Source organism: Carassius auratus, chromosome 40 (assembly GCF_003368295.1).
Source record: "Carassius auratus strain Wakin chromosome 40, ASM336829v1, whole genome shotgun sequence".
Classification (NCBI taxonomy): Eukaryota; Metazoa; Chordata; class Actinopteri; order Cypriniformes; family Cyprinidae; genus Carassius; species Carassius auratus.
This window is the reverse complement of record NC_039282.1, coordinates 9,916,969-9,940,619: the sequence shown is the minus strand read 5'-3', so window position 1 is coordinate 9,940,619 and position 23,651 is coordinate 9,916,969. Positions and strand designations below refer to the sequence as shown.

The 23,651-nt window shown below is 35.5% G+C and overlaps 2 protein-coding genes across 2 annotated transcripts; one reads left to right on the top strand and one right to left on the bottom strand.

Annotated features, from left to right (window-relative positions):
- The first annotated feature begins 4,702 nt into the window (after positions 1-4,702).
- LOC113059000 (forkhead box protein N1-like) lies at positions 4,703-14,321 on the top strand. The gene is made up of 9 exons (XM_026227240.1): positions 4,703-4,790; positions 8,715-8,864; positions 9,452-9,766; positions 10,036-10,137; positions 10,725-10,843; positions 11,219-11,315; positions 11,786-11,993; positions 13,000-13,464; positions 13,541-14,321. The coding sequence occupies exons 2-9, from the start codon at positions 8,733-8,735 to the stop codon at positions 13,729-13,731; spliced, it is 1,629 nt and encodes a 542-aa protein (XP_026083025.1). The 5' UTR covers positions 4,703-4,790; positions 8,715-8,732; the 3' UTR covers positions 13,732-14,321.
- Positions 14,322-15,858: 1,537 nt separating this feature from the next.
- LOC113058522 (protein unc-119 homolog A-like) lies at positions 15,859-23,023 on the bottom strand. The gene is made up of 5 exons (XM_026226483.1): positions 22,603-23,023; positions 17,890-18,003; positions 17,617-17,716; positions 16,358-16,530; positions 15,859-16,247 (listed from the first exon to the last, which is right to left on the bottom strand). Exons 1-5 carry the CDS (start codon positions 22,715-22,717, stop codon positions 16,135-16,137), a joined length of 615 nt encoding a protein of 204 aa, XP_026082268.1. The 5' UTR covers positions 22,718-23,023; the 3' UTR covers positions 15,859-16,134.
- Positions 23,024-23,651: the final 628 nt, after the last annotated feature.

Here is a 23,651-nt window from a genome sequence, read left to right as displayed (position 1 = left end):
TATCTGAATTTTCTACTAGCACGTTTTGTCAGGTAAAGTACAAACCTATTGGGATGTATTAGTGAACCAGTTCTGTAATCATTGGGAAGCAGCAAATAGTATACAAATATTATTTATTTATTTACATTCATGCTAGATCATAATTCAAGTAATAACAGGATTTAAAAAGCATTTGAGCAAGAAATCATTTTGAAGAGGTGCACCTGGTTTAACCTCTCAAATAGGATTTTCATATCGCAGGTTGATATGATATATCAATTTCACTTGCTCACAGGAATATAAAAAGATAAATTACTCTTGGTGAAATCCAATTTCAAACTAATCTACTACTCGATGTATATAAGTAATTCACTTCATACTAAAATGATTAAGATACCTTATTTATTTATTTATTAATTTACATGTGTATTTGTTTCTGATTCTCTGTTTTATGGAATGGTAAGTTAGCAATTCCAGTTTAATTTTTTAAAACATGATCAGCTTTTAACAGTTTGAAATTCTGGTAAAATTTCACTTTATACTTTGACTAAAAAATAATTTATTTTCAACAATTTCATGTGAGTTTTAATGTAAGCTGAGGATGTTTCTATGAAGAATTATCAGAGAGAAAAAGAGGTGAAATCTAGTAAATATCTGTGACATTGCGCTTAGAAACTGCTTTCAAAATAACCTGCGGTGTCAAGTCATTAAAATGTTAGCAGTAAAATTTATGTTACACTGTCCTAACCTGGGAGTGCCATGAGAAGAAATCTTTTTGTTTTCTTTGTGGGACCTTCAGCTCATCTGATAATATCTATGAGATCATGTTTCAGTGACAGTTAGAAAGAGAGAGAGATATATATATATATATAGAGAGAGAGAGAGAGAGAGAGAGAGAGAAAGATGACTATTCCTCTTTTAAGTGCACTTTGACATTTGATGAATAAGTTCAGCTCCTCTAGACATATTGCAGTGACAGATACAAACACTTGACCTTTATAAATGGTTTTTCAATTCTTCATGTGTTGTCATGAGTATTTCCTACAAGATATTTGCTTTTATTGTATACTGTATATACTGTATGTGTGTGTGTGTGTGTATCAGGAAAAAAATTGGTGAAGATAAATTTCTACCTGCCTTACATGCTGTACTAGGGTCATCTTTCAACATTTGGGTAAAATAAACAAATCTTTGAAAATGTGATAATCACATTCCTAATCCACCATTACCATAAACCTAAAGATACTCTTTTGTAGATGTACCTATGATTGAACCCTAACATTCAAAATATTGATCTAATAATAAGATAAACACATTTTATAACTCAATGTTTATTTAACATTCATTTTGTCTTTGAGTCAAATTATGCAATCAAAAGTGTCTCTCTCCCTGGTTTATTCTTTTACTCCACCCTTGCTATCAGTTTGTCACACAGTGGGAAAGAGCACTGTAAGTTTGCCAGAGGCACTCTCATTTTAGCTCCTGTCTTTCATTCTTTATAAATGTAAGCATTGTTTCATCTAAAGAGGGGTGTTTGACTTGAGAGATTTTTGTTTGATTTCCTCTTCATGTGCTAGACTGATTTCAGAGTATAACATTTCAACACAGAGTTTGTTGAAGATATTTTTTTAACCACTTTAAATGTTCAGCCCTGTGTGTTTTAGTAACAAGGTACTGTCAAACTTTCGCTATTTGTGGTGGAGCCTCCAGTCTTAAGTGTTTGTTTGTTTGAATGTCACTCATCTTTGCACCCGTTGACAGGAAACATCATTGATTTTTTCCCTAAAGGCATTCTAGGTGACTGTGCTCATGTTGAACACTTCTTGCTGTGTTTCTCAATTTGCCTTTGGGTGACTTCAGTATAGAACATACAGTACATTATGGGAAAGGTAAGGAAGGGCTCTATACATGCGGTACCTGCGGCTTTCACTAGAGATTAGCCTGAACGTGTGATATGCTGCCAGAACTGGGGGCACAATTGCCCTCACCATCACACACCCTGAGGGCCCCACTGATGAGTAAAAACTACATTACGACTCAGATGTGTCTTCACATCTTTATTCATAAAGAAATATAAATGATATGTAGCACCGTGACAGGGTGTAATTTCAACAGAGTTGGCTATTATGTCTAATATGATGTAGCTCGGTCTGATGTCATACAGACATTTCCTTGTATTGTCCGTTAGAGGGCTTCTGCTCCAGGATTACCTGACTCAGAACAGTGCAGATCTTCTGAATGGCCTACAGGTTACTAGAAATCTTGGAGTTATTGCCAAAAGCAAACAAATTCAAATCAAAACAAATAGTAATAGTAGATAGTAAATAACAGACATCATGGCAAATGTGGATGCTCTTGTGCTTTGCTGGGCATGCATCCTTTTCCAGCTCCAGTGAGCTTGATTGGTTTGGGCCAAGTGGAGGGGACAGAAGGCAAATCCTTTAATGCAATGAGATGAATTGGAGGTTGAGTGGATGAGTGTAGTATAAGGATGAGATTTGACAAACTACAGGCACTGTTAACCCTCGGATGTTAACCCTTATGATCCTAACTTGTCTGTAATGATGCACCAGTAAATTCTATGCAATGAGAGCATAGGTTCACAACATCATTGGTTTCCTAATACCGTTGCTGAGCAGAATTCACTGGTACCAAAGTGAATAAAATTCACTGGGGTAAATATATCACTCTCGTAATAAGAGTGGATAGCTGGACATGTGCAGTTGTTGAACCCTGCCGTAAAGCTATAAGATGATATTACCATCAGAATGATGTTGAAACTGAAATTTAAAGGTAAAGCATACTAGTAGCTTAAGCTATATTCACCAAATAAGATAAGCATAATGATAACTATAACAATACTGTTCTAATTCTATGAAATTTTGTGAACTCCACAGCATATCTGACGATAATGACACAGAGAAAAGACAGCATTAGAATCACTTTCAGAACAGCTTTTTCCCAGCTGTTTAATTATAAAAACATTGACAGCCAATCACAGTTAACCCAAATTTAAAGAGATCAAGCATTTAAAGTGGCAGGTTGCATAACGAGTGTTTCAAAAAAAAAAAAGAAAAAAAAAAAAAGTTATTACTAGCCACTGGTGTCAGAGCTAATCTTTTCATTTTAATTCTTTGTGTGAACAGGCCGTTAGAGCTGTGAATCATTTTTCAGTTCCTGTTCTTTAAACCTGCAAAATGTATTTTTTCACAAGAATCACATTGACTGCTGCACTTTAAGAGCTTTGACCTCATTTGCATGTCTCAGCCAAAAGGTCAGCTCAGGTATGCTCCTAATACATACATTATTTGATGGCCATTATTAAGTTGTGAATTCCCAACTTCACAAATCCAGGCGCTGAAAATATATATATTTTTTAGAATTACATTTTTGAACTAATTTGTCATCTTGCTGTCACCCTCAACAAAACTGCAGAATATTTTAGTCATGAAAACACAATATTTGAGTACGTTTTATATATCTGATCATCTGTTTTTCTAAGAAACAGATTGAGCAGCAGATACCCAGCAGTCGAATATGTAAACCTCCAGATTTACTGTCTTTCAATCATTAAAGACGAACATTTTGTCTCTCCCTAAATACTTATCGATTTTCAGCACACTATTGGAATAAATGGTATTAATTTTTTTGTGTTGACTTTGCATGAGTTTAGATGCCAAACCAGGGAGCAGTAAAAGACTAGAAGAAATGCTTCTGTCAAGTGTGCTTTGTCTTGCCATGTCCTGGTGCCAAAATATTCGCCATGATCAGTAACACAGCACAGAGCTTAAGGCATGTTATTTCAAGGATTACTTTGGAGAGCACACAGAAACAAGACTAATCAAAGTGGGATAACTTGAAATATAATATAGCAATGTATTGTTTTGAATATGTACTGCTGAAACATGCCATGGATTTAGAGCAAAATATTAAAGGAATTCTGCATTTCTGCATGACATATAAAGTAACAAGACATCACAAATCTATCGATCTGTATAATTTTTTCTTAAATAGGAGCAATTTATTTTATAATATTATGTGATATTAAACTGCTAGATTCAGCCAAAAACAGTTTACCGATACATAAAATAAAAAAAATAAAATAAAAAAATTATACTGGAGAAAGTTGGGTGTAGGATTTACTTTGAAATTACTTTCATTCTATGCTTTATTAATTTGCTTTGCTTATTTTTTTTTATCTAAAACAAAGCACATAACAAATAAAGTAAATCTATAATCAAATAAAGTAAATATATCTGTGAAATAATTAAATATATTATTAAACATTAAAGTAACACAATTAAAAAATTTTAAGCAAAATTATGTGAGGGAAAACACACATAACAACGATTTCTACATTCTGTCATTCTTTGCCATTCACTAGTTCTTATTGCCTTGCATGAATAAAACCCAGAGCAACAGCCTAACATAAGCACTTTAGTGAGCGATTGCCTTTCAACATCACTATTTTTTGCTTCTCTCCACCCCAACCATCTCCCATTCACATTAGAATATGATTTTAATACAGCAGCTGAGAAGGGCCATGATTCTGCCTCCCACGTTCACTAGGAGGGTAGGGGAGGAATTCACCTGTATTGACATTCATTTCCCCCTCCCTCCCTCCCTCCCTCTTGCTCTCTCTATGGATATCTGTCTCACTTGTTTTTCTTGTCAGCAGTCAGTAACTATAAAAGCAGAGTGGCAACTCAGAGAGTGATATTTGAGGAGATCTGCAGCTGGTTTGCAGGTGTCTTTGTGGACTCTGGCTGTCTTAGATTTACAACCTGGGCCTGGAAGCACCACACACAGCGGTAAGTGCACTTTACAGAATCGTAATTTTCCTTTATTCAATACATACTAGGATCAACATTGTGGTAAGATTGGATTGACAGCAAAATAACATTCTAGAAGAGTTAGAGCTGAGCTATGAAGTCCAAAAGCAATGTTGCACACACATTTTCACTTACACAGATACTGTTGTATCTTGGCACCAATAAATAAGGAATCAACAGATGTCCCTCAGGGTTCTTATTAAGTTTGTCTCCACCTGGATGAAATCTCTGCCTATGTCCATCTATAGGAAACAGAAGAGAGGGATAAGGGAGAGAGAGAGAGAGAGAGAAAGAGAGAGAGTGGGCAAGGAAAGGCAGGTGCAGTCAGATTCTATCGGTATGGTTGTCTCCCTCTGGGTTCTGAAGTTCGGCAGAGTGCCCATTCTTTCTGGAATATGATTATGGATGAGTCTGATATAACTTTTAAAATATGTTCTCATTACCTCTGAGAGAGGCTTCCAGCTGCCAGTGACCCAAGTGTATGTATCTGTGTGCACGTGTGTGTGTGTGTGTGGGGGAAAACCTGTTGCAGCAGGTCTATCCCCTGTGGGTGTGTGGCTCCCACAGGTTGGCTAGGGGCCAAATGGACTGAGCCTTTTACAAATTCCCAGTTGCAAATCTCAGATCTGAGATTTATTTTTACAAGGCACAAGGTATTAGATGAATGCAATTCATTGTTTAATGAGTATTGTTACAAATATATGATCAGAGATATGGCAGCTGCTATCTAAAACCGTTGCCATACATTGAGTATTAGCTGAGCATTTCTTATTATTGATGTCATCAAAATAGTGATGATGGTTTCATATCTGTCTATTGTATTTGAAGTCTAGCAATCATTAAATCATTGAATAAATATGAAACCTATATGTGCAGATACATAATATATGATTAATGATAATGTTGTATTTATTGCCAACATTTTGTTCATATTTAATGCTAGTATTTCTCTTGAATATAAATATAATTCAAGTAGTATTTATAATTAATGTTTTATTTATATTTATTAGGAAATGCTGTGAAACTATCAAACTACAAATATTGCAGATTTTAATACATTAATTTGAAATGTATGCTGGAAGGTTTATACTGAAATTTCTTTCAGACGCAAGGTTTGGTTGTTTCTTTTTGCTCCCTGATCTGTATGAACAGTGTTTTATTAATATCATCCCTTCAGTGCATTTTTATCAATGTATACTAGCATTAAACAGATTCACAGAAACCATTATTAGTGTTGCTAAATAAAAAAGCGCCAGCAGCACTGTATGCGAAGAGTTTTTCATAATTTTGTAGGATTTCCATACACTGATGTTAATTGCGCTAGTGTACATTACAAATGAAAAACCTGTCATTATTCACTCAGCCTCATGTCATTCAAAACCTTAATTTCTGTCTCCTGTGGAATACAAAAGTAGATTTTTAGAATGTTCACAGTGCTCATTTCCATATAATGAAAAGTGAATTGTGACCAGGGGAGGTCAAACTACAAGAACACAATCATGTACATATATATATATATATATATATATATATATATATATATATATATATATATATATATATATATATATATATATATATATGTATATTTAGTATATTTATATATATTAGCTTTTTCTTCATTCAGAGTGATTGTGTGGATTCCAAAGACTCAGAATGAGCAGCAAGCATGTGGATTCTTTTTTTATATCCTGACAGCCACTGGTCATCATTTACTTTCATTGTATGGAAAACAGCAGCATCAGCATTCCTCTGAATTTCTCAGGGAAAGATTATGAAAGATTATTCATTTTTGGATGAAGTGAGGATTCTACGATTTGACTACAGTTGACAGTTGGGGGAGTAAGAAGTACTACATCTAAGATTGTTTTTTTTTTTTCAACCTCAATGTTTCTATTGTAAAGCAGTGAAAATGCTGTTAAAGACATACGGGAATAAATCCTACCAATTCATTGATGGATGACGGTGTAAAGGAAGATGCACAGTCCATTTGAAATGCCACTCAAGTGTGGTGAGAGTGGTTTTAGTGCAGGGGTGGGGCTGTTTGGACATGCACGACCAGATCAAAGTGAGATAGATGTGATCAAACTGAGAGAAGAAGGAGTCTTGAAATGAAGTACTTTTAGAATTATACCTGTTTCAGCACTTTTGTTCTTACTCAGTCCAAAGGATCTTCACACACACACACACACACACACACACACACACACACACACACACACACAAACACAAACTTAATTTTTTTATTTTTTATCGTGTATTAGAGGATTATATAGCATGGCTTACTGACCTCATTCAGCATTCAGATCTTTGCTTGAAATTTCTGTAAATATGATTCTCTAAAAAAAATTTCTCAGTGTGCCAAATAAATCAAATAAATGTCAGTTAAAATGCATTCTGATCAATCTTTATTGAATAATAATAACAACATATTTTTATTAATTTTGTAGCATGATTTGAGGAGTACTTGGTTAGGCCAAAAGTAGTAGTAAGCTCTTTATGCAGAATGACCAGAGTTCAAGTTCCATGCAGGAATAAATGAATTTATCCTTTTTTAATAAATCAAGTTGTAATCCCAGTGGACATATTAACAGAAATGGGATCTTATTTGGTTCCATTTTAAGTTAGACTTGATTAAACTGACCTCAAAGCAGTGATTAACTGAACTACACTGATATTATCTGTATATTACCATAAATGAGCACTGCAACAACATTGCAATAATATCAATTATGAGCCAAGACTGTGAATGCAGACAGTAGATATCCATTCAGAAGCAGAGAGCCGTGTACATTATATATTTCTTTTATAAATACATAGTTTATAATTTTCAGTTATTTAATTATTTACAAGACCTGAAAAAAAATAGATATACTTTGAAATTCTATATAGCATAAAATCTGCTTATCCTGCCTCAATTGCTTTCCCAAGTCTCTTTTAAACACGTACACATGCACCCCATAACCTTTTTGCGTACTCAGCTGTTTTCTCTCAGAAGTAGAAATGGCTTGTATCTCGACCATATCATGTCCAAGGATCAGTTTAAAAGTCATAGTGATGGACCATAAAGACCAGTTCAACTTCCTCTCCAATACTGAATTACACTCTATGTTTCAGAAGGAAAAAAACTCTCCCATCTCCATTTCATGTCACTAACACACTTCTGCTTTTCCTTCATGGTTTGTTGGTGATTTTAATGAGTTTTTGGCCCAAACAGCACAGTCTGCTGACAGTAAGTGAGAGCTGCCTGAATTTCCAGGAATAGGCTACAGGATACTTATGTGGCCTAATGTTTATGAACAGATAGCATGCAGCCAGGGCAATGAAATACAACAAATCGGGCCTCTTTCACTGCAGTAGGGAACATAGATCAGCGCTGTTGTAGAAAATGTATAGAAAGGGATTTTCATCACACAGTTATGGCACGTAGAACTGTAGGTTTGCCCTAAGGCTGACTAGGGAGACAGATTGTTTGGAGACACGGAAAGTGCCTTCATGACGTAATGTTTTGGAAAAAAATGACTTAAGGTTGCTTGTTGTTACTATAATAAAGAATCTGCATATATTCACAATGAGATGATTTTGCATTATGCAGAGGTCATACAAGATGTGCACAATGTGCATAACATTTTCCTATACATTAGGTTGTGAAATGTACTTACAAACAGGATCATGTGTGCTCCAAATTTTGTAAGGGTCAAGCCGACATGCATGACAGCATTCCTCAGTGACATATATGTTAAGCTGTAAAAACCACAGATGCTGACACTTTAGTGTGTAAATGTCTGAGCGTAGTCTTTTTACATGTTTTCCTTACTGTATCCTAAGGGGCCATATTTGCACATTACAGTATATCTGTTTGGGCTATTTATCCATCTATCTACCTTTTCTGCTGTTTTGAAGAGGCAGGTTGTAGGGACGATGTCCTCTGAGCCCCAGGGCCTGTCTTTGCCATCTGTAAGCAGCAGCAACAGCTCACCAATTCCTTCTCCGGGTGAACTACAATCCTTTGACCATCTAGGGGCACTCTACTTTCAGATGCCAGAATCACAGGTATTCATTATTGTAGATTTTTTCAAAGAATTACTTTGTTTTGTACCTAGTTTTAAAAAACCTGTTTACAGAACTGTCAACCAGTCTAGATAGATGGATAAATGCTGTTCTGTAGTTGCCACTTTTTAAAAACTGCTGCTCACCAGCTGCTCTGATTACGACATAGTGTCATAATTATTAGCGTTTATTGAAGACATGAACTCCAGCACAAGGCTCTATTCAAGGACACCAGCCCCTGGGGCAGAAACTAAAGTTTTTCACCCTGCCTTTTCATGAAAGCCTTTTGATTTAATATTAATTAATTATGGCCTCCAGGGAAGGCTGTATGTCACATTAAATGGTTTTATAGACTCTTTAGGAGATCAAAGATCTTTACGTGCCACTGCATTTCCTCTTGGAAATCCGCTTTGTGTTAAAGAGTGCATAATTAGAAATTAAACTGTGGCTCTGCTTTACATGGAATATGTTTCATGCATATTGATACTAGAACATATTAGGCTGTATGATTTTCTTTTATTGATGACCTAATAAGCTGGTTTGATAGATATCAGATCTGTTTTTACATGATTTTGTTGTTTAATCTCTAGTGTCACCAGAGCAATGTTGGAGAAGGGTTTCCACCGTACTCCCAAAGAGAAAGCTTTCCCTACAGGCAGAAGAGCGCCGAGCACTTTCGTAGACACAGACTAGATGGAAGCCCTGTCGGACAAGAATCTGGCCTAATGGAGAACAATCACTACCATCCATACAGGCGTCAATGCAGTGAAGGGGCCATCAGTGAGGTTCAAACCTTCAGTTGTCTTAGAGCTGGATTGGCTCGGAAACTCACCACGACTGATGGAATGGAGGAAGAATCTTCTTGGACTCCGTTAAGCGCTGATGTGGAGATCACCAGTGTCATGGTGAGACTGAGGGACTATTTCATCAGAAATGTTAAGATTTCTTGTTAGGATGAAAAAAAAAAAAAAAAATCATCCTAATGCTTTTAGAGGAATTTGCAGATTGGCTCTTTTAAACTCTTGCCAGCAGATTTATGCCAGGGGCAAAAGACATGGAAATGAGAAGACTTGCCAGGCAGATGTGCAAGCAGATGTCTTTATTACACTCTCTAAAGAAGCATTAACATATGATATGATAGCATTAAGTAGATCATGGTCTGTTTTTGGTGCAGGGAAATCAACACTCCTACAGTGAGCCTCAGACGAGCTCTGAAGACCCTCCCTGCTACACATCAGTGAACCATCAGACGTTCAGTCCCATCAGTACCCATCAGGTACACCTGATACTGACAGAGTGACAGAATGTGTGATATACTGATTATATATACTAACTAGGGCTGTCAATGGTTTAAAATCTTGTATCTAATTTAATACACACTGTTGCAATTAATGAATTGCATTAATTGCATATTAATCAAATCAAATTTGGCTGAGAAATTACCCACAAAAGTTCATTTAAAGCCATTATTGTGTTACATGAAAAAAAAACATGAAATATATGTTACAAAAAAGTAGCTTTAGAAAGATTTTTTCTTTTTTCATTTTACAAGTTTTTTTTATTAATATGGATTTTTAAAAATATGTAAATATGAGATAATTCTTTTAATGGGCCAAAATTTTAGGGGCACACACATTTATGGACTACATCTTTACTGCCAATTTTGATAAAATTAATGCATCCTTACTGAATAAAAAATATTCTTAAATATGCACCCAGCACTTTTGAATGGTAGCAAATATATAAATTAATATAACTATGTGTTATATTAAGTAAGGTGAATACGACTACTATAGGTTAGCCTTGACATGTGTAAGAAATCGTTTATTACGGCTTTTAATTATTTATTTTTTCTGTCTCTAGTTCTACTCTTCAAGAGGAATAGACACTATTTCTCACTATTATAACCAAAGCCTCTCATCACAAACATCTCAAGACAATTCTGTCCAGACACTCTACCCTAAACCTGTATACTCTTACAGGTAAGTATGTGCACCTCACCTTTTTATCCTGGTAAATTAAGGCATCTTTTAAAAACAGCTCATTATCTGAAACGTGTTAGTTCTCATCTAAAACCTTTTAGTTATAAACAGTGTCAGAGCCCAACATATTATACAACACTTAGCTTCAGTCTAAACTATATGATCAGCGATCTGTTAGAAAATATTTAATTTCTATCATTATTCATGAGAATGTGCTGTCACTTTGGATAAAATTGCCTGCCAAATGCATAAAAGTGTAAAAGCATGAACAAAAACATTGCAACTTACAACACATCCAAACAAATCAGAATTAAACCAATGCATCACTGTAGTCTTGTTTGATTGGCAGTTTCATTGTTGTATATTTCTTTTCAGTATTCTCATCTTCCTGGCTCTCAGGAATAGCAAAACAGGCAGTCTACCAGTAAGTGAGATCTACAGCTTCATGACAGAGCATTTCCCCTACTTTAAGGTAAACTGCACTACCACATCCCAGAATAATTTCTACATCTAATTTGCACTGATCTACAGTGAACAGTTGATATCTTGGATCCTGACAGAAGTTTGTGCATGATTAATGTAACAAATACAGAATGCAAACAGAGTTATTTACCAAGAGTCATTTCCTCAGGCTTTGTGGAATAGGCCTGTTGTGGCATGATATTCATATAGCTGATGATTTGGATCACCCTCCTCTTGGCACTGTGCTGGTGAAGACATCCATTCCGATCCAATGTTGACTTTACCGAGGGAATAGTTGTAAGAAAGATGTTTGGGTAAAGAAATGGCTGTATTTTAGAATCGGTTCTTTCTGTGAATGCCTTGCAATATTCTAGAAACCAACTACTGAGGACGCCCTAGCCCTTAGTGACCACCTATAATAAGAACTTAGCAAGCACTTTACAATGCCAGTGAACCACTACTTCATTTGTGATTTCTCAGACAGCGCCTGATGGCTGGAAGAATTCTGTTCGACACAACCTCTCTTTGAACAAATGCTTTGAGAAAGTGGAGAACAAGAATGGGAACTCCTCCCGAAAGGGCTGCCTGTGGGCCCTGAACCCAGCGAAGGTAGAGAAGATGCAGGAGGAACTTCACAAGTGGAGACGTAAAGATCCCCTGACTGTCAGGAGGAGCATGGCCCGACCAGGTGTGCAAAGGGATCAGCTGCCATTAGGCAAATATTGTTATTTGTTGGTCAGAACATAAAAGGTGCAAAAAATGTCCAAGATGACCTAAATTCACCTATGCAATATGATTACTGTAAATGTATTGTTAACAGTACTTATACATGCTCCTGTTCTTTTATACAAAAGTTTGTGTTAAATGCATTGAAAACGGCTGTCCTGCATAACATGTTTGGGCAAACTGATACATTCAATTACATTTGATATATTCGGTTCAATAGAACAAAATGTATTTGAGACATAAATCTTCTTAACATTACATAACTGTGTAATGATGAGACAGAGAGGTTTGGATCCATGTGCAGAACTTTTAATGATGAGAATGGTCAGACAGGCAATGATCAGCAACAGCGTCAGGTATATAGGGATAACCAGAATCGATAACAGAAACAAGCAGATGTCGGGGGCAGGCAGCAGAGAATCAGAGTCGGTATAAACAATCCAAAGGTCAGGTACAGAGAGAACAAACACAAGGAAAACACTCGGAAATGTCAGACTGGCTAAACAAGACTTCGCAGAGAGTAATAGTGAGTGTGCTGCTTATATGTGTGTGTAAATGAGGTGCAGGTGTGGCAAGAAGATTGGCTGATGAATGATGTGCAGGTGTGGCAGGGTGATTGTGATGCAGTGACTCATGGGAAATGTAGTTAGGGTGTGGTGCAACAGATGAGAGGTGCTAGAGTCCGATTGACATCTGGTGGTAGATGAGAAATTGTCCTGATTGGAGTGCCCTCTACTGAAGTTCATGGGCACTCAATCTAATGATAGTGACAAACTGTAACTTTTTATCAATTTAATGTACCCTTGCCAAATAAAATATGAATTTCTATAAAGAAAATCTTACTGACCCCAAACTTTTTAGATATTACACAATATTACTTGTTTATATATATATATATATATATATATATATATATATATATATATATAATGTACATTAAAGATATGTATTTATGCTTATTGTTTTAGAGGAGCTGGAACGCCTTCTTGGGGAGAGACCTGAAAAAATGAAATCTCTTGGAGCTCACTACAGTCTACCAAGCAGCCATTCACATTCTCAACCTTTAAGAGTTGCTATGCATCCTGCCTACGGACACCAACCTGTCCATGATACTAGTGTTCTGCAACAGAAGTCTCTCTACAAACCTTTACCTTCTCAAACTGCCATCCCGCCTCCCCCCTACTCATCCCCAGACGCTTTATCTTTCTCATATTACCCTCCTGTCACCCATCAGCCCATTGCTGGCCATCCCTCCAGTCCCAGGACAGGCAGCTTGGATTCTCCCTTACCAGCACACACCCCACCGAGCTACAGCACCGCCCTGCAGGCTGGTCACAGCGCTTCAGCGAACATGCAGGAGCTTCTGCTGGACGGCGAAATCAGTAATGATGTCGATGCATTAAATCCCAGCCTCACAGATCTACAATTACATGGTAAGATGAGTTTGCAACATTAGCCATGTTTGCAGCAGAGCTCCTTTGTTGTTGACGCCATGTTCTTTGTTTAAAGGGAATCTTTGGGAGGAGCTAAGGAATGACAGCCTCGCTCTGGATTCACTGGTAGTCATGGACAGTCCCACTCAAACAGGGGATAGCATGGGGGTCTGTGTGGGTTTAGCGGAGACTGACGGTGGGGTGCAAGGCAGCATTTCTGAGCTTTATCTCAGCGGGCTCTACACAACTCCTATTCCACTGCTATGAAAAAGAAACATGTATGCTGGATCCCATGTCATCTTTGTTTTCCAAAATACTGCTTGTGTGCTTGAGTTGTAAAAATTACATTGGTTTCAATGTTTTAAATACTTAAATGTGGTATGCTGTCCAATTCCACTTAACCAGTTGTCCTACACTGAAAAAAAGAAAAAAAAAGGCAGGGAAATTAATTACAAAGCAAGTAACAAATTGAATTAAACATGAAATTTGGAAGTAGAATAACTACATAGTATTTTCTTGTAAAACATACTCCAGTAATGTTTATTTTAATTTACAACTTAGATTTTTTTTATTATTTATTTATTTTTTACAGTGTGCCAACCTTTTTTACTACAATGATGTATTGTCTATAGGAATTGTTAAAGACACCATGACTTTTCTAGATAAATATTTTTTACTCACAATTTCTACATAACTAGAAACTTTTATATTCAACTGCTCATGAAGTTATAAGATTTCATCATTTCACAACTTTTCTAAGTCTAGATCTTACCTTTATAATTAGGCTCTTATATCCAACGGTACAACAGCCAGCTTTCCAGTTTCTATTTTCCAGTTGTTTAGAGGTTGAATTAAAAAACAATATATAATAAAATTAAATTATATATATATATATATATATATATATATATATATATATATATATATATATATATATATATATATATACATATTAGGTTATTTTAATGCTTGTTTCATCTTATTTTAAGTCATTTTGAGGTTCCCTTAAGTGTGCTGAAGCCCCCTAGTGGGTTCTAAAGTCCTTTCCTTGGTATTTTTGGTAATTCCAAAAAGTATTTAATGCTCAAAATCACTTGAATGTGGTCTAAATTGTCTTAATATTGTTTGATGATATTAAACAAATATATCAATATTGTTTACTTTTGTGCAAGTGTTATTTTTGAATGTATAGAAGTATTTAGTTTAGTCATTTTTCAATCAAGTGGTCTGTACTTGTCATATAGTCAGTATTGACTGTTGTTTGCATTTGCTATGGCAACCACTGGGGGGTGTGGTTCTCTTTTTTATACTTTCTTCCTATTGCAGCACACACTGAAAAGCACTAACAAGTTGAAACCGATTTCTCGAATTGCAGGATTTTTACTATGCAAGCATAGGCCACAGTTATTTTTGCTTGTCAAAATTCTTCAAATGGTTCATCATTTTCGCTTTGGCAAAATCTCAAAATTAAAGTCATACTCCATCAGGTGTTTTTTTTTAGAGAAATCAGTATTTTTATTCAGCAAGGACACATTAAATTGAGTTTTACATTGTACATACATCTATCTAATGTGTGTGTATATATATATATATATATATATATATATATATATATATATATATATATATATATATATATATATATATATATTAAACAGCACACCTTTTGTCAGTGTTAATAATGTTTCTCGAGCACATCAGCAGTACATTCAGTTTTGTCATCACAGGTATAAATTACATTTTAAAATGTATCCAAATAGAAAACAGTTATTTTAAGTTGTAATAACATTTCCAGTATTACTGTTTTTACTATATTTGTGAACAGATAAACGCAGCCTCGGAGAGCATAAAATACACTTTTGGATGAAAGTACTGTACAGTTTCAATATTGTTTATCTGAATTACATCACTATGGAGGTGTTTTATGTGTAAAGGAAATGAATGAAATCAAACATGATGAGTTAAAGAACTTCGGAATTTTTATTTTTCTCTTTTTTTGTTAAATTGCACGAAACAATAGACAGATCACTATTTCACTATTTTTGATATGTGTGGAAATGTATATCATTATAAATAAGAGCATATTAATATAAATAACAGATTTATATCATCGACCAAATTAATAGTATTCAAAAATGAAAGTTTGAAAAATGAAAGAAAATCTGGCCCTTTCATAGAAGCCAACGGGAAGTGGGTGCAATGCCAGGGCAAAACACACAGTTCCTGACAGTATCCCTTCCTTTAAAGGTTCAAACACACTGCATTGGCCATTGTATCTCCAACTCACTCTACATGACTCTCTTTTTATGCTTTAGAAGCCATGAGAAACATTGTAAGAAAATGTAGTCACAAATTAGAGTTGTTTTGAATGATTTGTCTTTGGGCTTTTAAAAATAAAAACAGAGCATGCAATTAATGCACATGTACACAGGCACACTCTAATACTTGAAGAGAGTTCAAAAGTTATTACATACTTTAAATGATAAGGAAAAAAGCAGTACTGGCCCATTCTGAGTAACATTCTCTCTCTCTCTCTCTCTCTCTCTCACACACACACACACACACACACACACACACACAAACACATGTCCTGAGATTGTTTTTTTTTTGTTTAACCCAATGCATCATCACATATAAGATTAGATGCCTATATGCCTATATCTACGTGTACTACGGTCCACCGTTGTAAGAATAATCTGCCTTATTGTGCATCACAAGCTTGTTGTCCACAAAGTAAAAGCTGTCGGATTGTGTCTCATATGGGTGGAGGATCATTTCACGCACTATGGAGGGATACAAGAAACACAATGTCAGATGTATATGAGGTCTAGCCACAAGATCACATTCTAATCAATAGCTCAATTCAGTTCATGAAAAAACATTTATAACTTACTTATATCTTCAGAGATTGGTGGGAACTCATAGATGTGTTCACAGGTATTCTTACTGCTCGGGATGCAGAAGCCAAACTCAAAGTCGAAGCTCTTCAGCAGCTGCTCACGGAAATAGTGCCTCTCGATCATTCGGAAGTTGTTGATGGGAACATCGCCTACAGTGAACTCCACCCTGTGAGGTGGGAAAAGATACCTTTAAGGACACATAGATTTTGTGGCAATGAAAATGGCTCGTTCCATGTTATAGGGTTGGTAAGATTTTTTATGTTTTAGAAAAAGTCTCTAATACTCATGTTTAATCAAAAATACAGTAAAAACATTTTTTGGGGGGGCCAAATAAAGTTACAATTGCACAAATTTATTCTTGTGATGCGAAGCTGAATTTTCAGGATCATTACTTTTCTACATTACCAATGTAGAAAACAGTTGTAGCTTAATATTTTTATGGAAACTGTTCTTTGATCAATAGAGTTCAGCAGCATTTATTTTAAATAGAAATCTTTAGTAATATTATAAATGCCCTTTACTGTCACTTTTGATTAATTTAATGTGTCCTTGCTGAATAAAAGCATAAATAAATATGAAACTGAATAAAAAAGACTTCTTCCTTTAAGACTTCTATTTAAATATTATTGTCTAATTTCAAATGTAACATAGCTTACACACACACATGCACACACGCACGCACACACACACACACACACACACACACACACACAATAACCTCCCTTTTATAGCCTCTCGTAATAAATTGTGACAACTTCATAAAACAATCAGACTGAAATAATCAGGGTTTGTAAAAAAAAAATCAACAATTATAATTTATACATGTTATAATTATTAAATGAATTATTTATTTAAAAAATTAAGCCATTTTACAGTATATCTCACAGTGTGACAATGTGACTTTCTCACTTTAAAATGTATCTTACAATTACCCTAAACAAATTTTTTATTAAATTTTAATCTTATCTTTAGTTCCTATGTGTAGGACTAATTGTATCCTACTTTCTCCTTTTTACCTCCTTGGGACATGACTGGTCATGAGTTGAAATTTTGCAACATGGTCTTTTTTTCACTTGGAAGGAAGATTTTTGTTTGTTTTTTGTACAATTAGCCCACTTATCTAAAAATATCAAGAAAAACTAGATTCATCATGATCCTGATCCTGATCATGATACCCTTTAAAGGGTAAGTCAAACAGATTCAAGTGTGATTTCAGGCTAATTTTAGGTTTCCTGCCACTGATTGCACTTACGTGGCGCCAACCTGTCGTAGTCGGAGGAAAGCGGGGGTGAACTGGTAACGCACGAAGCGCCCGGCGTTCTGGTCAAAGTCCGTTCTGTCCTCCCCACTCTCTGTTCATCAGAAAGGGGTCAGCATTACCAAATTAGGCTCTTATGCAGTGCACTGCATCTAAATGAAAATCCGGGCTTCATCTAAAAAAAATCTAAATGATCTTTGCATTTAAATGTGCAGCCTTTGTAGGTGGAGTGAGGAAGTGAATTTAAGAGGTCTGCTCCTTGCCTACCTGTTGTAGGGGGTTTGGTGATCTCAAAAAGAACCATGCCCGTCTCCATGTCTCGGATTTTGAACCTGGTGAAGTCGATCTTGTGTATGTTCTGTTCTGGACCGCAGAGGTAATCTACGGAAACAAAAAAAAAAAACATAATGTGTCTTAGTTTTGACTCTCATTTGCTCAACATTTGTAAGATAATGAAATATGTATGGAACATTAAACGTGATGTGATTCTCTCCAGACTTGTCGTAACATTTCAAAATATAAAGCTAACCACATTTTAACGCTGGGTATGCGTGTGCGACAAAGGTCACATGCATCAAAGACATGCCTCAGGGCTGAGAGCCGTATCCTTGTGTGATAGACTGCAGGGACAAAAAGAGCTATTTCTGTTCTCTGATGTTGGGTGGAAATGACATTGATGATGACCATACACCTCCTCGATTCATTATCTGCCTGCGGAGACTGATACGGTTTAGAAATACTGTCTGAACAAGGAGTATACTGACAGACAAACATTAATCAACACATTGTGTGTTAAGATTTGAATTTGAATAATATTCCTATTGACTCATAATTTACATTTGCTTTCACAGTGTGTTTGTAAAAAATGGCTGTTGGTTGGGTGTTTTGCTTTAGTAATAATGTGCTACAGTATAATGACAATAATAAAGTAGTATATACAAATATATATATATATATATATATATATATATATATATATATATATATATATATATATATATATATAAACTATTTACATGAACAAGAAAAATAATTATACTGCAATATATAATAAACATAATTACATTATGTGACCCTGAACCACAAAACCAGTCATAAGTAGCTTGGATATATTTGTAACAATAACCAAAAATACATTGTATGAGTCAAAATTATAGATTTTTCTTTTATGCCTAAAATTATAATAAGTAAAGATCATGTTCCATTAATTTATTTTGTAAATTTTCTATTATCGATGCATATAGATGCATTGCTAAGGACTTCATTTGGACAACTTTAAAGGCGATTTTCTCAATATCTTGATTTTTTTTTTAACCCTCAGAATATTCAAAATATATTAAATTCAATTAACTTTTATGTTTAATTTTCTAATTGGCGTGATTGTGTTTACATATAATATTACCAAAGCATTATACACAAAACAAGTAAAAATGACAAGAAAAAAAATATACAAATAAAAATAATATTTTTTGAAAATTAGGTAAATAAAATAAAATAGACAAAAATCTGAAAAAAAGAGATATATAAATAAACAAACACACATACAAAGATATAAGTATATATAATAGATAATTAAGGTATAAAACTGTAATAATCTATTATGTAAAACAATGGTTTTTGAGTCTGTTGAGTGTAAAATCTGATTTACATTCAGATTTTATGGAGACCCACAAGCAAAGCAGTCCTTTGGTGTCTCTGTTCCAATATGTGTTTTGTCCACTATACATGGGGATTTATTTGTGGCCTGTTGATGACTTGGGTCAGTCCAGTCATGCCCTTTCACAGGAATCCCTTTTTTCTCATGCCTGACTCCTAGAGGAGGCATATGAGGTGCGAGGAGCAGCTGTGTCAGCCCTCTTCTCCCTGGGATGGATTATACCTAAGAAGCTTACATTGTTCACCATCACATGGCACAGATTTGGAGATGCTAAGGGGATTTGGGACAACTCTAACTTTTGAGAGGTCCATCTTTGCTAGGATGACACTGAGATGAGCTCAACACTAGAGCTGAGTATATCACTTCCTTCCCATAGGTCAGTGCAAATGTCCCACCTATCCTCTACCCAAGCTTCCTGTTTGTTAACAGATGGGCAACACTGGATTTAGCCAGTCACTTGAGATATTTATAGCTCCTCTGCTTCAGAAGTGTGCCAAGCAAAGAAAGGGAAGGCAAAATGCAAACATCTGCTCAGACTTTAAAACAGCTTTATATTGTGAAATAATTAACCACTTCATGTAAGCATGAGAACAATTATGCTGATTGAAAAAAACTGTCACAAGCCAGATATTAGATATTAACTTTAAACAATCATGTATGCATCATTCATTAAAAAAGCCCAATGGAATTGGTAGTTTTCAAACATGTCCCGTGGATATTGACACAGAGCATGAGAGCTGATTTGGAGCAGAACACTGAAACTTGAATAGACAAGAAACAGATCCTTTGCAGTCTTTTTTATTTATTTATTTTTTTACTGCACTTGCTAATACCACATGCTAATAAAACATGCTTGACATATCAACACCAAACTACTGTTCATGAGCTAACATCACTGTGCTTAAGTGTCAAAAATACAAATAGTCAGTGAAGAGATGGAGACAGACAACAGATGAACAGAGACAGTTCATGTCAACATAAATAAACCAGTCTTAAGTCATTGGGGTATATTTTTAGCAATAGCCAAAAAAAAAAAAACATTGTATGGGACGAAATTATTAGGATATTAAGTAAAGAACATGTTCCATGAAGATATTTTGTACATTTCCTACTGTAAATATATCCAAACTTAATTCCTGATTAGTAATATGCATTGCTAAGAACTTAATTTGGACAACTGTAAAGGCGATTTTCTCAGTATTTATATATATATATATATATATATATATATATATATATATATATATATATATATATATATATATATATATAATTATTATTATTATTATTATTTTTGTGCAAACTTCACATCAAGTGGGCAAAGCTCCTGGTTTGTTTATGAAGCATCCACTTTATTTGTGAACTATAAAAAAGTTCAAATGCAGTTGTTACTTTAAGGAGTTAAAATTAAAGCCGGAAAAAAGCCTGTTTCTTAAATGTGTTTTTGTTTATGCAACCTAACATAGCCAAGTTGATTCAAAGAAAGCAATATCTTTGTGATTTTTAGATTAACTGACAAAATGTAAAATGTGTGCAATTCATTAACAAGACAGAAATCTAGTAATCAGAGCAATGTTGCAGTAAAGTGTCTATGTAGCTTTCCAATCCACCAAGGAGCCGTGCTTCACTGCTTCTAATGCTGTCACCTAGCAACATATCTTTTGAAACCAATCCAGGATAACCACCACCTGTTATTTTGGGGAAAAATAAAAGGAACTGCTGCGTATAACAAACGTAGATAATGATTGATCCAGCGCTCATTTACAAGACCACACATGTTCATTTAGATTTATGAGGCATAGTGTACCTAAACACCATATAAAGCATTCTTTATGAAGTAATATTTCCAAACATACTAAGTGCCAAATTTATCAGTTAAACCAAAGATTATAGAAGGATGTAACCATTTGCTTAAAAATCCAATCCACTTCCATAATACAATTGTAAAATCTATTCATGTAACTTAAATTTATGCTATTTTATCACTTGATCCATAAATATACTTTGCATTCTTGTTTATAACATTAACATAAGATAAAAAAGACAGAAAACAAGCTTGCATACAGGTGTCCACTTTCCTCAGAATAGCAGACCGTATCCTTAATTAAGAACAGCTTTTATTTTTAGAGTGCTAATCCAAGTGATTAGCCAGACATGTTTTTTTCCATTTCAATAAAGAAGAGTGCCATCTAAATGTGATTTCTTAGCACTTTTGTTCAATGCATTTGTGAATATATTTATTCAAGTAGATGTTTTAATGCACAGTTCAGGATAAGAATAGACTGTTGAGTTTTCAACCACAAACAAGCGGTGGCAAAGATGAGAGTAAGTCATTCTTTCCTAGTGAAATATTCTTTATGTACTGTGAGAATGAATGTGATAAAGGTAACAGTAATGCAAATGAATTTTTTAGTGAGTTGTGACACTTCCAGCTCTGTAAAACTGTTGATTATCTGAACTCCGTAGAAACCAAGTATTTGCATTCTTCAGACCTGATCTTTGCCAGCTGAACAGCCATTCAGAGCGATCAGATGGCCTGACTGATCGACGAGCTCCGACGCCGATTCAACATGTCGAATCGGCCTAAAAAATAGCCGACCAGGACCAACTTCAGACGAAGGTGCAGAACACACTGAGAAAACTTTATAGGGGCTAAAGTGCCCTGCTTCCCTGTGTGCTTCCCTAACATGCTGTCTGCTGCCTGACATACTCACCGAGTCCTTTTACTAGTCATCTGCAAACTCTTACATGGGGAATGTTCATGAAATCGAGCTGTGATAGAGATATCGACCAGGCAAGCTGTCCCTTGACGGACGTTTTAGCTAGGCAATAGATAACGGGAGTCTACTGTCAACGCTGAAGGTTGATTTAGCCACTATTGCTTCGTTTCGTTGGAGAATAGACTGGGAGGCTCGCCCTGGTGGTCAGATTTCTCAATGGGTTAGGAGATTACATAGGTCTCTTTAACCCCGTTCGAGTATATTCATAAATCCTCAACCCATTAATATCATACGTCGTCATCAGCCTACAATGTCCACAGGAAGAGTCGAATGAATCATTAATAGGTTCGTTCGGCCGAAATGAAGACAATACAAAGACGCAGATGCTAAATGAAATCATCATCACATTCTAAATGAAGACGTTCCATTTTAAATGAAGTTTCGTACTTAGAATGTGACGGAGCTAGTCTTAATAAAACAAGAACCGCGAGACTAAACATGCTGGAGCGAAACCTGCAATTTCGCTCTGGTTTATGTGCAACAGTGTAAAGGTGTTTTTGGAAGCTTCCTGTTTGAGAGTGACAATGATGTTACTGAACTTACTGTCTGTGATCTTCTGCAGCCCGAGTACATCCTCCGGCGTTATTTCTGTGCTTTTTAGCAAATCCTCCTCAGTCGTACACGGGACACCCGCGTCGCAGCCTTGCCTCACTCTCATCTCTAAATGCGATAAGATGCAGCTCGTGCAGTCTTCGCACCCAAGCTCTCTACCAAGGGCCGTTTGTTTGCCTCACCTCTGCTGTGTTATGCGTCCTCGTTATTTAACGCTGGCTCTTTACTGATACAAGAATAGCGCATCCACCTCCCCCAGCCAGTCAGTCTTCTAAAGCTACTGAGTTATTTTACTCCTTCTTTCCTAGGGCGAGTAGATCTCGCTCTGTAATCTGCATGTATGTCTGCTGCTGAAGGTATTAAAGCAACCACTTCATGTAATCGAGCAAAACCCGAGAGAGATGAACGGTATTAATTTGCGGAAGGAAGTGGGCACTGGGCAGACAGTTCTGTTGTAAAGTAATGTGTACTGTCTCATTATGATCAGACTTTTTTGTGCTGTCTGTGGACACACACACACACACACACACACACACAGCTATTTTAGCTATTTATCTATCTACTGGTAACCATTTTCTTTCAGATATCAACTATCCACTACTAACTGTATATCAGGTATTGTTTTAATTTTTCTGGTTACCTCATTTATTATGCATGATGAATCATATAAATAATTTAAAAAATCTGTCAAGTCTTAGCACTGGTAATAGAGAGCAGAGCAATGAATTAAGGACATCGTGCAATAATTGTGCTTTAAAATATTTTACTTTTGTTTATTTATTTTCGAGTAAATGTGTTTTTAGATGCCAGCATCCCTGAGAAAGATAAAGAGTAGCATGATTTTATAAAGGACATTTGAAATCTGTTCCGGGAGAGAGAAGAAACTGCCATGTTGAAAACCTTGATCTTCACAATGCTGCTTGCGCTTCTAGATTCTAGAAGATGTACTGTGATGAAGCAGTAGAAGGTTGAGTATGCTTTTGAGATGCTGACTTGCACATCCTTCTGGTTGAGTGAATATTCCCTACAGTGTTCAGCAG